Source organism: Artemia sp. Qi Xiang Cuo, chromosome 14 (genome assembly GCF_049724085.1).
Source record: "Artemia sp. Qi Xiang Cuo chromosome 14, ASM4972408v1, whole genome shotgun sequence".
NCBI lineage: Eukaryota > Metazoa > Arthropoda > Branchiopoda > Anostraca > Artemiidae > Artemia > Artemia sp. Qi Xiang Cuo.
In genome coordinates, this window is record NC_142807.1 from 5,668,029 (window position 1) to 5,685,214 (window position 17,186).

The 17,186-nt window shown below is 34.9% G+C and overlaps 1 protein-coding gene across 1 annotated transcript in view; it reads right to left on the reverse strand.

Moving 5' to 3' along the window:
• The window catches only part of kkv (hyaluronan synthase-like protein kkv), a 118,709-nt gene that overhangs the window by 75,082 nt on the left and 26,441 nt on the right, over positions 1 to 17,186 (reverse strand). The window contains exons 4-6 of the mRNA XM_089100548.1: positions 15,346 to 15,639; positions 8,056 to 8,271; positions 2,075 to 2,274 (exon numbers count right to left, since the gene is read on the reverse strand). Of these exons, the coding sequence (XP_088956674.1) occupies positions 2,075 to 2,274; positions 8,056 to 8,271; positions 15,346 to 15,639 (710 nt within the window). The remainder of the gene's footprint in view (positions 1 to 2,074; positions 2,275 to 8,055; positions 8,272 to 15,345; positions 15,640 to 17,186) is intronic.

The window sequence follows — 17,186 nt, forward strand, 5'->3', positions numbered from 1 at the left end:
CATATTTAGATGAACTTCCAAGTAAAGCTAGAGACCTCGATTTTTCAATTTTGTGACTCTTCTAAAGTCAGAGGAAAGGGAACTCTCGCGGCCAATCCACAAATTTGACCTTATGACTGGGCATGAGATTTAATCTTTAACAAAATAACAGCTGTCAAAAGCAAACAGGATTGACTAAAGAAGGACGAGACAACAAAATTTTAAGGATCTCTGTAAATATTTTTTTTATTTTTCAAGGAAATGAATTATTCATCACGTATTATATTCATTTAACTAATAGACAATAGAGCTCTTTCCTCCTATGGGCTTTACCTAGCACATGACCAAGGGATTCGCATCCCCCCTCTAATACCCAGAAATAAATATAAAAATTAGTTTCTTTTAAAATCTAGAAAATAATTTGTTCTTGCTAACAAATAAACGAAACAAAAATCCCCCCCTCTCCCAAAAGATAAACTGAGATGAAATATTTACGTATTAAATATTGCAAATATTTGCACATGGTTATCATACCAATAAAAAGCGTCTGGTTTCTAGTTAACGCGTACATTGGCGGATCCAGGATATTTTTAGGGGGGCGCAAGATAGGTTGATCCGATAAACTTGCGTTAAGAAAAGTTTAATTAACGTAATCTTGCGTTAATTAAGCAAATTACACTACTTTAGACAACGCTAGGGAAGGGGGGGGCACCCCTTCCCCCCCCCCTGGATCCGCCACTGGCAAGTGCGAAACATCACCACACGAGGAGTGCGCATTGACTACTTTTTGCTGTAAAAGTAGGACTGAATGGGGAACCAAAAGATATTTTTTTTCACAAATATAAACTGCCTCATCTCAAGGAAGATAAATTCAATGGCTCCTTGGATATTATACTTTTTGATTAAAAAAGTAACTAGTATGTCCCTCTTCTTTCCCTCAAACAGAACACAAATAAGCTGTCTTTTATTATTTAAATTTATGTTTATTTTCTTACTCTAAAAGGGCTTAACTATTCTTCCCAATAGGTGTTCAGGTAAATTGTTACCAAATCATATTATTGACTTACGAATAAAGTGAATATACCGCTCGATGCCTTTTTTTTATGCCCTGTTCACATCTAATAATCATTTTTGTCGGAAAGGAATTTTACCCCCACCCCTATATACCCATTTAGGGTATATATTTACACATTAGGGGGGTGGGGGTGAGGGAAAGTTTAAACTTACCTCCTATTTACATCAATATATACCCTGAATTGGTATATATAGGAGTGGGGGTAAAATTCATTTCCGACAAAAATTATTATTAGATTTGGAAAGAGCATAAAAAAAGGCATTGAGTGGTATATTCACTTTATTCGTAAGTCAATAATATGATTTGGTAAAAATTTACCGCTGTTCATGCCAAGATTGAAGATTTCACTTAATTTTTCATCACTCCATCTTAGAATTTATTTCCACTTTTTTTACTGCCTGAAAATAAGAAGATAGGCTCAACTGTTTAGAATGACTATGGTACACACTTTTGTCCCACTTTTGTCCTAGATATCATGTCGTCCACCACATTAAAGTTTTGGATTCCCCTTTTATTACCACCTTAAAACAAATAAATTAATTAATAAGGTCAGAAGACTTGGCTCAGATCCTTTTTATGTTCTTTGAAATACTAGTCTTGTTCGGAGGGATATTCCAAACCCAAGTACACACCCCCTGGAATGTTTCCACATCAGGTGATCGGTATATTAAAATCAGACCCAGAACTAACTATATTCTATTTTGATTGTTTCCGTTGCTTTTTTTTGGACTCAAGGTTGTATAAAGAGGGGGGAGTATCGGATTTGAACCCCCTCCCCCCGAAATTTTGGCGGACTCGTAAAAAAGTAATAAAAATACATATAACAAATGTTGATACGTCTTGTAAAATTGTTATGCAATCCCCCCCCCTGAGCAAAACACCCCCCCCCCCCCTGAACAAAAATCGTGGATATGTCAATGTTTGAACTTAATCTATTTGGCTTCCAAATTTCAATTAAACTACACGAATGTTTGACAGCAAGGCATACAATTTTTTCAACTTAATGTAAAATATATTCACCGAATAAACAGGTATTTTGTGGTCTCCAAATGCAAGATTGAATTTCGAAAATAGTGGCGTCAGGTCTTTGTAGATGCCCCACCAAATAAAGAAAACAGTCCCTAGAAAAAGCGCTATCTTCCAAATGCTGATGAAAATATATGTAAAGTAACGTGTTCGCTTCAGTCTCTCTTTGACTCGTCCAAGGCTCTTGACAATAGCTGAAATAAGAAAAGGAACAAATGAAGTACATCATGAGAACGTCAGTATTCCATCTAGAAAGGATACTGAAACCAAAATAGATAAAAATGAATGACTTATATTAAAAAGCACCAAAAACCTTAGAATGCCGTATACACCAGACAACGGTATCTTCAGCAACATACACATGTCTTATCTCTGTGGTCAGAATAAACTGATAAACCTTTTATCTATTGCAGAATCCCATCACATTCTGCACACAGGAAATTTAAATCGCTTCGGGTTTCACAATGTAATTTTATGTAATTGTAGTTTTGGCTATACGTACATTACTTCGACGATATTTAGCATCGGTTGAATTAAATACATTAGCGCTACCTAATATTTATTGCAAAATGCAGAAATGTAGCAGGCGCTCCAGTTTTCAGTTCTATTAGCTTTTAAGCAGTTTGCCAACTCTCATTGGAAATTCACGAATTAACCACCAGGGCGCAGGTTGGTTGCTACTACCTTATTATCGATCGTACTACCTTATTGAAAATCGTTTTTTTATATCTCATATGATAGTATAAGGTATTGTTCAGGACTTAAAATGTAAAATTTTCTAAAAATACAATTTATGGAGTCGAGGAGTCCTAATTTGCTCGTAAAATAGTCAAAATACTTAGGTTTTAAGGCTTTAGAGTTGGAGCCATCATATTCTAAGACTTTGAAGTCAATCAGAATTTACACAAATCAGACTCTATTCCAATGCTTTGGGTTGGTCCTAAGGCAAGCCCACAATGCCTGAAGCTCATGAGTAGAAAATAATATTTTGGTACACATCACTTATCGCAATCAGAGTCCAAACTTGTAAATAAATATATGTTTTCAAAGCTGCTTCAAAGTGTCATCAATTCCGTCCCCAGGATGGTCTATCAGCCTGCAGCAAGAAAGACAAGGATTAATTTCAATTATCATAATGCAACAGAATAGCATAAATTCCCTCAAGAGAGCATATAGCTCGTAGGACTGGGTATAAACTCTGGAATGAAGTCTATAGCACTATTAACAGAAAAAGAAATTAAAAAATAACAATAAAAAAACACATGTAAACATTAAAGCGAGAGTTAAAGTCCAACGCTCAGCTGAAACGTTGAAGTCGAACGTCGGACTTGGAGATACTGAAATTATAGGATTCGTAGTCATCATCTTGAATTTGCTGACTCCCCAATCTTGGTGCCAACCAAAGTATAATCACATACAGAACAAGAACTGACAAAACCTATCCTCTCCACACAAAAAAGTGACCTTTTGTCCGCGTCTCTGGAGACGATTCCATAACTATGTGAACCTGGCGAGTAAATCACAAGTTCCGTAGGTGATTATACTTGTTCCGTAAAAGCTGTATTAAATTTAATTTATTGGCTCGGAGCGATTAAGTAGTACAGCATTTTCCATCTAGTGGCGCTGAGGTACGCGGGGTCACTTTTGGAGAGTTTTGACTGTACTTGTTCAGTAGATGATTATACTTTGGTGCCAACAAAACCCTACTTGCAGAAAGATTAAATTTTTACTTCCATTCAGATAAAAATCCTCCTGGACGTCAGGGAATGGTGCTGGAAGCTTAAGATTGTTTTCCTCCATCAATTTCATCATATGAGTACTTGTCTCATGAATGTGGTTTTGCCAAGGAAAACAAAAAATTGCAATAAAGGCCGCTTCACAATGGCCGCAAACCGGCCACAAACCGTTTCACAATGACAAGGCCGAAAATCCAAGCGAAGCTCAAGCTTTGCTTTTGGTGAGATAATTTAAGTTTACTGTATTATAAACTACAATAACCAAACATTGGAGCAAAAACGACCAGATCACGTGAAATAATATGACCAAGCAACTTTCTAGCAAGGAAAGACTCGCCAAGGGCTGTATAAACAATCAAGGAGACCATGCAGGTGGTTATTATTGGGACGCACCATCTTCCTGGCCATGCTCTCCAAATATTGGTCCTTCTGAATAACAGATTTTGATGACTCATGGTCATTATCAGAGACGGTAAAAAGTATTTTAGTGTATTCCGCTTAGATAATTTCGGAGACCACACTGCCTTTCCATGACGATAAATAAAAGTTCAAATAGGGATAAAATAGTTTTAATAGACAGTGATGATGATAACAGTGATAGAAATTCACAAAAAATACCAGATATTTCGGTCACATATGCAGTGACCTTCATCAGTAGTAAAACTAAACTAAAACAATAGTTTATATACGAAATCAAATAAAACTACATATTGTTTAATTCTCTAGGCGGAAGCTAGCCTCTTTGACCTTCTTGGATTCGGTTCATTAGCGTTCAATGATATAACACTTGGACAGAGGTCAACTACATTGGGTGAATTAAACTTTATCTATCACATTTTAATAAATTATCATAGGTAGAGTTCAGCAACAATTCACGTGTGTCACGATCCAAAGCTATATTCTTGAATAAGATTTTTTTTTTTCAAGAGTTTCAAGAAAATTTTGCTTTAAAACCCGGTCCCTAGAAATCGAAGAGACATTATCGAAATAAAATAAAAATGATCAAATAACAAATAAAATGATCTGGAAAATTGAAAATATGTTCTGAAAGGGCTGAAGTAAAATCTTCAGACTTAGAATCTTGCTTTAAAGCCGAAGAAATAGAATCTTTATGCTATAATAATATCATTTCCAAATTCTGGTTAGTACGTCCCACATATGAGCTTCCGCAAGTACATGGGATCTGATAGACCCCACTTTGTTGCCCCAATGATGTTAGATCCTTCCCAGAATTTAGAAAAACTTTCCACATTTTCCGCCTTTGCTTTGAAAAGAATTAGAGCATTAAACAATATATAGTTTTATTTGATTTCGTATATAAACTATTGTTTTAAATTGTTTTAGTTTAGTTTTACTACTGATGACGGTCACTGCATGTAACCGAAATTCAAAGCTATAATGTGACCAAAATATCTGGTATTTTTGTGAATTTCTATCACTGTTATCATCGTCACTGTCTATTAAAAGGATTTTATCCCTATTTGAAATTTTATTTATCGTCATGGAAAGGCAGTGTGGTCTCCGAAATTATCGAAGCAGAATACATTTTCTGCTTTTCTTTTAGTTTTACTTGTTTTTTCTTTTTATCTCGAGGGACTGAAAGAGGGAAAGTCTGAATAAATTGCGGCAGAGCAGGAGCCTTCATAGCTGTATTCTCCTCAAACGGCTTGATGCTGCAGTACGCTGTTATTAGTAACAGTAATTTATAACTTATACACACACTAAAAGTCAGGCTGTACGAGCCTTTAATGTATCTGCACAAGTTAAGCCTAGGTTATTTTGGGAAAAAGTTGGCATATTAAATAGTTTAGTTGATTTTAAGCTAATGGGCTTACTGGGGTAGGGTTCTGCTTTCTTTGACCTCTCCTAAATTTCAACTTACAAAAAAACAAGCATGCAGTAGTCTCTAGGCCAAATAAAGTCGCCAAACGCTAGATGTTGCTACTGATTTTTCTTGTCGATATTAGCACCCGTTTCAACACATAAGTTCTCCATAGTCTTTGTTAATAACGTTTACGAAGAAAAATATCCCAGAAACTCTGAGATCCATATATCTTTTCTGAAGTGAAAACATCCCGTAAATGCAATAAGTGGATGAAATTCCAAAAGGTGTGTAAGTGTAACATGTGCTTTAATTTCGGGCAAGACAATACATTGTAAAATTTTGAAAACAATTTCAGAATTTATTTTAAAAAGTCTCTAAATAATTGATATCGATAATCCAGACGACGAAAACTCGCGTCAAGTGCAAGAAGCAATTTGCAGAAATTGCGCATTTTTTTGTAGCTTTTTTTTTCTCAAACTTTTTGTGGATCATATGAAGCTACCTTAATATCCTTTTAAAGGATATAAGAGGCTGGCTAAATAATACAAATAAATTTCATTAAGAAACTTGATTAAATGATTTAAAAAAGCTTTTAGTTGAAGGATTTAATTCAAAATAGTTTTGAAATTCGTAATAATGGCATTAGTTAAACAAAAAAAAAACATTTAAAATTTAAATAATCATTCAGCTGTAAGGCTAAGGCTTACAGACGTGGATAATTTTATTTTATTATTGTTTGGATTTAGAAAAACTTTGCACCTTTTCCGCCTTTGCTTTGAAAAGAATTAGAGAATTAAACAATATGTAGTTTTATTTGATTTCGTATATAAACTATTGTTTTGAATTGTTTTAGATTAGTTTTACTACTGATGATGGCCACTCCATATGTGACCGAAATATCTGGTATTTTTTTGAATTTCTATCACTGTTTGTGACACATTGTCTATTAAAATGATTTTATCCCTATTTGAGCTTTTATTTATTCTACTTACAGAAGTAAATTAAAAAAAAACTATATTAAAAAAAAGTATATTAAAGTATAATAAAAGTATAATAAAAGTATATTAAAAAAATACATTAAAACAAGTATATTAAAGAAAGTATTTTGGTTACAAAAGTTAAAAGTATATCTGCTTACAAAAGTATATTTTTGTAAGCAATTAGTAACCTTCTTTATTACAACGAAGCAGAATTCAATGAATAGAAGTTCTATGGTTTCTTGGGTTTTTTCTTAGTTATATTAAGCTTAGTTAAATTATTGTGTTCATTTTTGATATGTGGTTTACAAACTTGAGGGGAGGAGAGGGCAAATTTGAGGAGGGAGGTTTTTATAACCTCTCAACCAATCACCAATCTCAACCTCTCAATCAAATCAAACTGAATTCATCTCTAACCGGTAAATGTCCAAAATACCCCCTTTCTCCTTGGATTAAGTCAGCGTTGCCAGACAACTTTTTTAGTTTTATGCAAGGTTTGATGGTGACAGGTTAGGTAGGGTTTGGTCCAAAAATTGGACCTAACCTAAACTAACCCAACCTAACCTATCACAATCTAACTTTAATTTTTACCATCGATGCTTGCATAAGACTGAAAAAGCTGATTCGTAAGGCTAATTGAATCCAAACAGAGAAAAAGTAATTTCGGACATTCACCGGTGAATGTCGACATTAACCAGATTTCAAACATTCACAGTAACATATATATATATATATATATATATATATATATATATATATATATATATATATATATATATATATATATATATATATATATATATATATACATATATACATATATATATATATATATATATATATATATATATATATATATATATATATATATATATATATATATATATATATATATATATATATATATATATATATATATATATATATATATATATATATATATATATATATATATATATATATATATATATATATATATATATATATATATATATATATATATATATATATATATATATATATATATATATATATATATATATATATATATATATATATATATATATATATATATATATATATATATATATATATATATATATATATATATATATATATATATATATATATATACATACATATAAACATTCAGGAAATTTCTTTCATATGCCTCTCGTCCCAAAGATTCTTTTACATTAAATTAATTAATAACGCCTTCTCTTCTCACAGAGGCACTGAAATCCGAAAATTCCAAAACAGTCAACTATTTAAGTACCGTCTACACGTAAAAACAAACAAAATTTAAAATCTCTACCATATCAATTAATCCTTAAATTTGAGCAGCTAAAAGTAAACAAGGGTATTTTACAACTAACTATACCCTATTTTGCTTGGAGGAGTATTTAGCAGGTTCAACCATCTACCTGATTTACTTACCAAATGGTGAATGCTTATCTGCGTAGTTCTCCCACCATCCACAAGATGTGAGGAGCAATGAAACAGGCAGTGACCAAACCAAATGGCTTCCCCCATCTTTACCAGCTAAAATAATAGGCCAAAGTAGAAGCCCAGTGAGCTGCGCAAGGATAGAAAATATATCTACCAGTATTTTGGCTGAACGTTTTGACTCTTTTCTGCTACGTGAAAGCATTCCTAAAAAAAAAAAAAAAAAAAAAAAAAAAAAAAAAAACAGTGAAGTTGAAATACAGTGTGTGCATCTACATTAAAATAAATCAATTTCCACGTTTTGATTTTTCTTTTAATTCTCGCACATATTTTATTCCCTTCCATGCGTAGACATCTGCTTCCATAGGCTACTTCATGGTTTTTTATGATAGTTTTTACCGCTTCGAAATTAAAGGTTAGTGGTAGGCAGGCACGTACATAAGGAGGAAAGAGGATAGTGCGGTAAATGGTCTATCTACCCACGAAACCTAAGGATCAGATGTCTGCTTCTAATTAGATGCTTTATGATTATTCATAGTTGTATTTCAGTTTTCAAATTAAAGTTTGGTGGCAAGCACGCACATGCGTAGGGAAGAAGAAGAGGGGTACAGTGGCGTCAATTGAGGGGAAGCATGAGGCATTAGTTACCAAGATTTTTTGCCCCCTTCCCTGATTTCGAACAATAGCTTTTTTCAGTAGTTTCAGTGAAACATAAAGTGATTCAAAGGTAGATAAAAAGGTAAATTAAACCATTCTAGGTTTTGGACCCATGCCTTCTATGAAAATTAATTTTCGTAGGCTATCATTACTTTTTTTTGTGGATTTTTTGAAGTTGTGCCAGACAGAGGTAGAACTCCCAATTTCTTATGAAAATTAATTATATATTACTAAAACTTCATCTTCGACATGGCTAAAAATAGTATAGCACCAAAATCCTAAAATCCTTTGCATTCCGAATTATTTATCCTTTGAAATCAGGGACTCGTTGCAAAATTCGTAAAGAACTATATTTCTTTTTCTTTCTTTTCTTCGACAACTTGAAAAGAGAACTTGTACAGTAGTCATTTTTAACAGTCGCCTCCGGTGGTTCGGCCACGTACGACGACACCCTGACAATCCGATGTCGAAGCAATGCTTGAAATGTTTCTCGTTGCCATCATCGTTGAGGAAGCGAATCGGGGGTTAAAAGAAAACCTGACTATCTACCATCATATACAACCTGGAGCCGCTTGATGGGCTTAGGGAATACGGCAGACAGTGGAACCGGGAGACGAGGACATAGTCTTAGCTGGTCTTTCTGGGAAGGCGAGAAGGCCAATGGGCTTGTTCTTGGGGGTCTCTACTGCGAAAAAAAGACGGAATAGTATTTGAAGGCTGAATCTGCCTTCTACATACCGCTTCATTGACAAAAACATATTTTTATAATAGTATTTTGTTTTAAAAACAAAAGGATGGTAGAATGCAGGCACTCACGCATAGACAAAGAAGAGGGGGTGAGGTTTCTGGCCCGTGTCATGAGACCTGAACGTTTTCGCGATTGTCCTATAGTTTCTCGTATTTTTCGTAGGCTTTCATTGCCTCTTATTTGTACATTTTCGAAGTTGTACCCGACAGTAGTAGAACCCCCCCCCCCTCCATCTGGTAAAAGTGAAGGAGAAAATGTCTTCTTTTATATGGTTACAAAATGGTATAGGACCAAAGTCCTAAAATTCGCTGTACCCCAAGTTACTTATGCGATTGAAATCAGACAAAGGTTGTGAAATTCGTAAAAAGCAGGGTTTGTTTTTCTTTTTTGAAACTCGAAAAGGGTATGTATGATCTTCAGTGGCACCAATTCCCGAAAATGTAGGAGGAGAGGATGTATTTTTCAAAATACATCGAGGGGGGGGCAATTTTTGTCTTCAATTACATCACCAAAATTGACCCAAAACACCAAAACACCAAATTCAATACAAAAAAATCTATTTGATAAAACCTTCAAAATAGAAAGGGAGCAATTCCTTTCCCCTCAAGTGACGCCGCTGGTCATCTTTTGTCTGGCCTCTCTTTTTTCGAGTTGAACATCGTGTCTTCTCGAGTTGAACAACTGGCACTAGTATCGACATAAAACTATTGACGACATCTAGCGTTTAGTGACGTTTGACATTTTTTCAGTGTATTAATAAGAATAATTAATTTAATCAGTGTAATTGGTAAAATGAGGGCAATTGTAATTGTTTGATCTCAGTTCCTTACAGAAAAAGGATTACACAGCTTTTAAAAATGTCAAGTGTCACCAACCAATAGATGGTGTTGATAGTTTTTCTTTCAACACTAGCGCCAGTTCCCCCTCTTATAAGTTTCCCGTACTCTTTGAGCTACTTCATTAGAACAGACAGTACCAAACTGAAACTTTATATTTCTTGAGAAGTTGAAAAAAATTAATCATCTTGAACTGCTAAATAAGCATCTAATTATACCTGAATAATACGCATACCTGGTATTTTTAGACCGTTGAATGTAGACCACATTCATTTATTATATTAAAGATAAAACTAATTTAACTGTTACTTTCTTAATTGTTAGGAAACTGTCAGTGGCATTTGCATGGATGTCCAAAATCAAAAGACAATAATAATAATTACTTTTATAATTGTCTGGTTCCATTTCAAAGATGTCTTCTGCAGGAGAATAATAATCAAAATAAATAATCAAAACTTTTATTATTCATATCAAGCTGCTCATGAATTTGCTTCATCAAGCAACTTGTGAGCCAGAAGCCTTAAATATTTTGCCGAAAAAATGAGATTATTTATTTAGCTCTTTTGACACTGAATAGCCAAAGGCAAGTAAGCATTTTTATGGAAGGGGCTGACGGTTAAATGAGATAGAACTTGGACAATAAACGCAAAAGATATGCAAAGTATTAGGAAACTTCAGGAAGAAAATGGAAAAACTGCGAAAATCAAGAGTTTCCCTTTGGAGGATGGCATAGTCCTAACCCCCTCCTCATATTGATGTACCTATACAGCTATATATTTTTAACGAGCATTTAAGATACCAGCTTAATTGATGCCGAACCCACAAACTGATTAACGATCTGAATAACCACAAACTGAATAACGATCTGAACCCACAAACTGAATAACGAAAGTGACAAAGACGATCAGCACCTAATCAAAAATCTGTTTCGGGAGGTGGAGGATAACGTCGAAAAAAATTAGGTGAATTACATAAAAGATATTACAGATTAAAGAATAAAAACCAAAATCCTGACAGGTCAGGGAAGGTATGCGTCTTATTGGATTGTGATTGGAGACTGAAAAACCTTAACAAAAACAATAGCCCTTACTTTCCACCAGGTTTGGTTGAGGTCAGATAACCATTTCTGTTACATATCCTAATAACAGAAATATAGCAGCCCCTGCTCTCCCACCATGATACTGGACAGGGTCCTGATGTAAAAAAAGAATACCCTAACTAGGGCACTATTGCCTAGTTCATAACAAGTTTAGTTGATATCTGACCAGTGGCATCAATTCACAAAAATTTAACGAGGGAGGGTGGGGGGGGGGGAGTATTCAATAAAATATAAAAGTCATTTTCAATTAAAATACCACAGGAAAATTTATTTTTCATAATCTAGGGAGCAAAAGGATCCAGTGGCACATGCCTTCCCTATCCCCATCCCCCGTTTGAAACAGTTGTATCCGACAAAACCCTCTGGTAGATGCCCTAATGGAAAGAATTCAGCGACCCTTCTTTGTCACAGCGGTACTTGTTAAGAATCCAGTAAAACACGCGGGAAAGACCGCATCGAAACCTCAAAGATGGTCAATGAAAAACAGGTTTTTGCTGCATAGTGAGGTAATGCTCAATCCGTGACAAAGATTTAAACTTTAGTTTTTTGGGGTTGAAGGGGCAAAAAAGGTATCTAGGTTAGGTTAGCTTACATATTTAATATATGCTATGTAAGTTTCAAAATTTCACCTCTTCTGTTTTTGAATGACAGACCGCTGATGACCAGGAAACAAATCTACAAAAACAGAAGTGTTATTCTGCACATAGATTAAGAGCAAGCCGGGAAGAAAAAATGTTATCAAAAGCTAAATTACATGCACAGAACTAAAAGAGTAACAGAGAGTAGAAGAGTAAAAGAAAGTAAACAGAAATAGAAGGTTCAAACAGAAAAAAAAATGCCGAGATAGGCAATATTCGTTAACTACACCAATGGGAAAGTATTACTGTCATTATGTGCATATAGGATCGTCTCTTCCGTGGTTGTTATTTACAATAAATAAACAAATAAGAATTTACATGGCTGTTGTGACTGCCGAGTCACACGATAATAGTTTTAATGGTACTTATTAATTAAACAAAACAGTCGAGAAGTTTGCTGAATGTAAGATTGAGAAAACTGGTTTCATAGCGACAAAGACAAATGAAGGGCGACAGAATGCATTGGACTTGTATAATTTGGACTATATATTTGCACATTAGGGGGGGGGAGGTGAGGTTAAGGGCGCTGTCAAAATACTTTTGACAGCGATACTTTTTGACAAAATACTTTTTTTGTCTTTTTTCACCAAAAAGACAAAAAATAAATATAGATGTCGTTTGTGTAATTTTTTGAAGTGATGCTCAGTTTTCTGCTAGGTTAGACTTGTGACCGGAAATGAATTTTGGATTTAAAATTACCACCGCATCAAGAACAATTTTGGAGAAACGATTTCAAAAGAAGTAATGCTTTTATCACATGTCAGTCGTAAGTCAAGTTTCGATATGCAACACTTACTACTTTCCCTTTCTCTTTTGATAAAATGTCATCAAAAGGTAAATATCATTTTGTATCGAGACTTTTTTACGCTGTGCTTCTTAAACGTGAAATTTTGAAAGAAAAATTTCATTTCAAAACAATTTAATCTTGTAACTCCTTTTTAACCAGTGCGGTTGCATCAGCCCCTCGTTTCCATTGCCGTCAATTCCCTCCCCCTCCCCCTAGACTTTGAAAATGCCTTTTTTAAGATATTTTCAACGAAAAATTCCTTTTATTTACATTTTCTTTGAAAATTAGACAAATTTGCCAATCTTAGATATTGAAAAATTCATTTTATCCCCCCTAAAAAAAAACATTTCGTAAATTCACGCCTCTACTAGTTTGTATTTTAAAATGGTACTTATCTGTTGTAGCATCTATGTTAATTTATTCATCCATTGACCTTAACATTTTGATACTTATCTGTTTCGTTGGAATCGGTTTCTTTCGTTACTTTCTTTCAGCTTAGCGCGAGACAAGACAAAGACAAGTGACAGAATAGATGGGAAATATATAATTTGGGCTATATATTTGCACATTAGCGGGGTGGGGTAAAGTATTTGGACAGTGTGAAGTTAGCAAACAATTCTTACTCCATAATATGCAGAACAATTATACCTAACACATTTTGAGTGCAGACCCGCTAAAATTTACCCCACCCCGCCAAATCTGCAAATATATGGCCCAAATTTGTTTCTAAAGTATTATATTTTCATCATTTGTGATATTTCATTAGGATTAGTCAGAGAAAGAGTTTCTATTTAGATGAAGAACTTAACATAGGCGCTATAACAGATAAGTACCAAAATGGTACGTATCTCCGTCCTCTCGGGGTCCCTCTCCGCTCTTGGTCCACTGCTCTCGTCTTATATCAGTGTTTTATACCGCTTACGGTATGTAAATTACCTTTTAACCTTCTAACAGACATTGAACCCTATAAATCAGGTTTCAGGTTCATAAATTTTTATTAACAAAAAAAAAACTCAATTTGACAACATGTCGCAATAAAGAAAGAAGATGCTTGAAAAAGCGACCGGTATCATGCATGCCAAATCATCAAACCAAATAAAATGAAAAAAAGGGAAAAAAAAAATAATAACTGAAAATAATGATAAATATATAATGGCACAAAATATAAAAAAATAAAATATATACAAAAAAAAAAAAAATCTCTCGAACCTTTAACACTACCAAATTCCTGAAAAGAAATGATTTTTAATACGGGTTTTAAGTTGGGGCACACTTTCAGAAAAATGTATCTAAGTTTTCTAAATAATCTAAGGAATCTAAACTTTTTATAATATTATTGAATTTATTTTTTGTTTTAGTTAAGCCCGGTCTTCAATATCACTCTTTTGGGCGATGGCAGCCGAGTGAAAAATAGATATTTTGTTCATAGGATTCCATTTTTCCTGAAAAAAAGCGCCACTTCGAATGCGCCTGATTTGTCTTTTGAGCTTCAATGGATACCTGAGCTGCCAGACAAGTCAAAAGCATGGACGACTTCGCCCGCAAAGGCCATAATGAAGACATGGCTCTAGTCGAGAGATTTTGCCAAAGTATATGATAAATAAAAAGCAAAAACCAATGCTTCAATCCTCAGATTTTCTGAGCAAAACACTGTAAATAGACCTACACGCGAAAATTCTGCTAATATATTTAGTATACACGCAGAAATTGGTCATATAGTCTGCTTTCAAGCAGGAAACAGTTAGTACGATTCCTAGAATAGGTTTGAAAATTAATGTTAAGAAGACTAAGTCAATAAGGCTAAGAATAAGTGAAGATGGAAAGGTGACTTTGGGTAACGAAAAGATTGATCAGGTGGGCAGCTTCACTTACCTTGGTAGTATTATAGTAAAGATGGTGGGAGCAGTGAAGGTGTTAAAAGTAGAATAGCCAAGGTTCAGGGTGTTTTTTTTACAGTTAAAGAAAGTTTGGAAGAATAGGAAGATAAGTCTGCAAATCAAGATTAGAATATGAGAAGCTACAGTGACGATGGTGATCAAATGTGGTTAAGAAGAAAGGGCGCTCCAAAAAGCAGAGGAAGATTTGATAGATGTTTTCCAGAGAAATTGCCTACGGATTGTTCTGGGTACCCGGCTGCCTGACTGTATTTCAAACAGTAGGCTATACGAAAAATATGGTTCAATCCCGCTTTCTAGGGCTATAATGAAAGAAAGGTTGAGATGGATGGGACACGTTGTGCAGATGAAGGATGACAGATTTCCGAAGATTGCCCTTTTCGGCCCACCGTCTAGGGCTAAACGGAAAGCAGGTCGTCCTCATCTTGGATGATAGGGCGTCATAAAGAAAGATTTAAACGAAATGGGAACTTCCTGGGAGGGTATAAAAAGGGAGACTTTGAATAGATTGGAATGGACGAGGAGCGTGCGTAGCTGTGTTGGCCTCAGGCAGCTTGGTGCTGCGGTGAGTTGTTAGTAGTAGTAGTAGTTCCCTGACACTTTAAGGTTAAAATTACCTACCTAAAACACCAGGCACTAAGCAAACGCAATTAGTAATCATAGCGCCTTGGACAACGTCTAAATGTGGCAGCACTGCAAACATCAAAAGCCCTATTCCAATGATGTGAAAGCTTTCGAACATCCAAACGATCACGAAGTCACTGAACGGAGGACGGCGCCATGATTTAAAAAGAACTATCCTGGAAGCTCTGAAGAGAGTAAATATTTCTGGTACGAGAAAGGTGAAGATAAGACACCAAGTCCAGACAACGTTCTCTTCTGTGGGTAATTTCGCATAAAATGCTTGATCACGGGCTGAAATATAAAACAAGTATAATTAAACATAAAAGCAGGAAATTCAGAGAATAAAGCAGGGTTGTCCTCTCTATTGATTTATCACTATTTCTGGTGATTTTTTATTTTGCCAAAAAACAAAAATCACAAACTCAGCTCATAAATCCCTAGATTATTGAAGAAAATCACTAAATCAACTAAAAAATCACTAAAAACCTAGTGATTTTGTCCACAGAGTGGCAACCCTGGACTATACATAAGACTGAATTTCAATTTTACTCCAGTCAAAACTTAAATAAAGACGGAATACTTTACAATGCAAATTTTAAAGATGGTGCAAAAGTAATAGCATCAGTTTGGTTGAAGGCTTTATTTACTTCCTCAACTCAGGAGCTATTCCCTATCACCAGAAAAAAAAAGGAGTTGGGTCATAAGACAGAAAGTCCAAATTTCCCTACAATCACTCCAATCTACTGCAAAACGAATTGGCATAGACCGGATTTACAATCATCTCTGGTTTCCGTTTTTAAAGTTTAGTTCCAATTTAAGTTCTGCGTACTCACTTTTAACCTCACATCCTATCTTTGAAAATATTTTTTTTATCTTTGGCTGTTTATTTAAGTTTGATAACTTTTTCATATAATTTGCAAGGTATTTAGTGGGAAAATGCGACTTCAAGGGACTGAGGATCGAGCTTTCTCAGGTGAGTCATTGTTTGAAGTTATTAACTCACTAGCAACAGTGAGTCAATAACAGACCCACACATGAATACATTTTCAAGTTATGATATCATTCTTAGTTTTTTTCTGTGCTTTTATGTTTCAGTTATTTTTCAAAGTATTTGAAGAGTCTCTTTCTGACACTCTGAAGACCTATTAAGGAGATCATTTTGATTGCCGTATTACTGCAGATATTCCTTTTGCGCGTACAAAGACAATGAGGCGTGTACCCCTGTTGTAGACAACGTTACTTCTAAGTTTGGAGTAAAGCAAGGATGTCCCCTAGCCTCCATACTATTCAACTACGTGATAGACTAAATTATGAACAACGCACGGAGAAACCACAAAAGAATAGTCTTCGGACAAATGGCTTCCTGTAATCTCTGATGGCTGTGGATTTCTCAGATGACATTTCTTTACTCGAATCAACCACCCATGCTCTACAAAGCATGCCCAACGATACCTCCGAGGACTCTAAGTGCACTGGACTCACCATCAATGGCCCTAAAACCAACGTAATGGCTCTTAACCCATCTGATTCTAGCCAGGTTAACCTTGGCGCCAAGCCAACAGAAAACGTCAAGGAATTCGAGCATCTCGGTTGTATTATAGCACCTAGTAGCGGAGGAGAAAGAAATTTCCACCCACATTGCAAAGGGCTGGGGAATCTACTTCTCTGAAAAACGAATGGACTAGGCGAATTCTTGGGCATTGTGGTCAATAAGAAGACCCCACTCGTTAGCAAAAAACATGGGCTAAAGCTCATTGGTCATACTTAGCGTCGTCCTGCTGGCACGATACACCGAGAAATCCTTTCTTGCAAACCCGCACCCTAGAGGGAAAAAACCA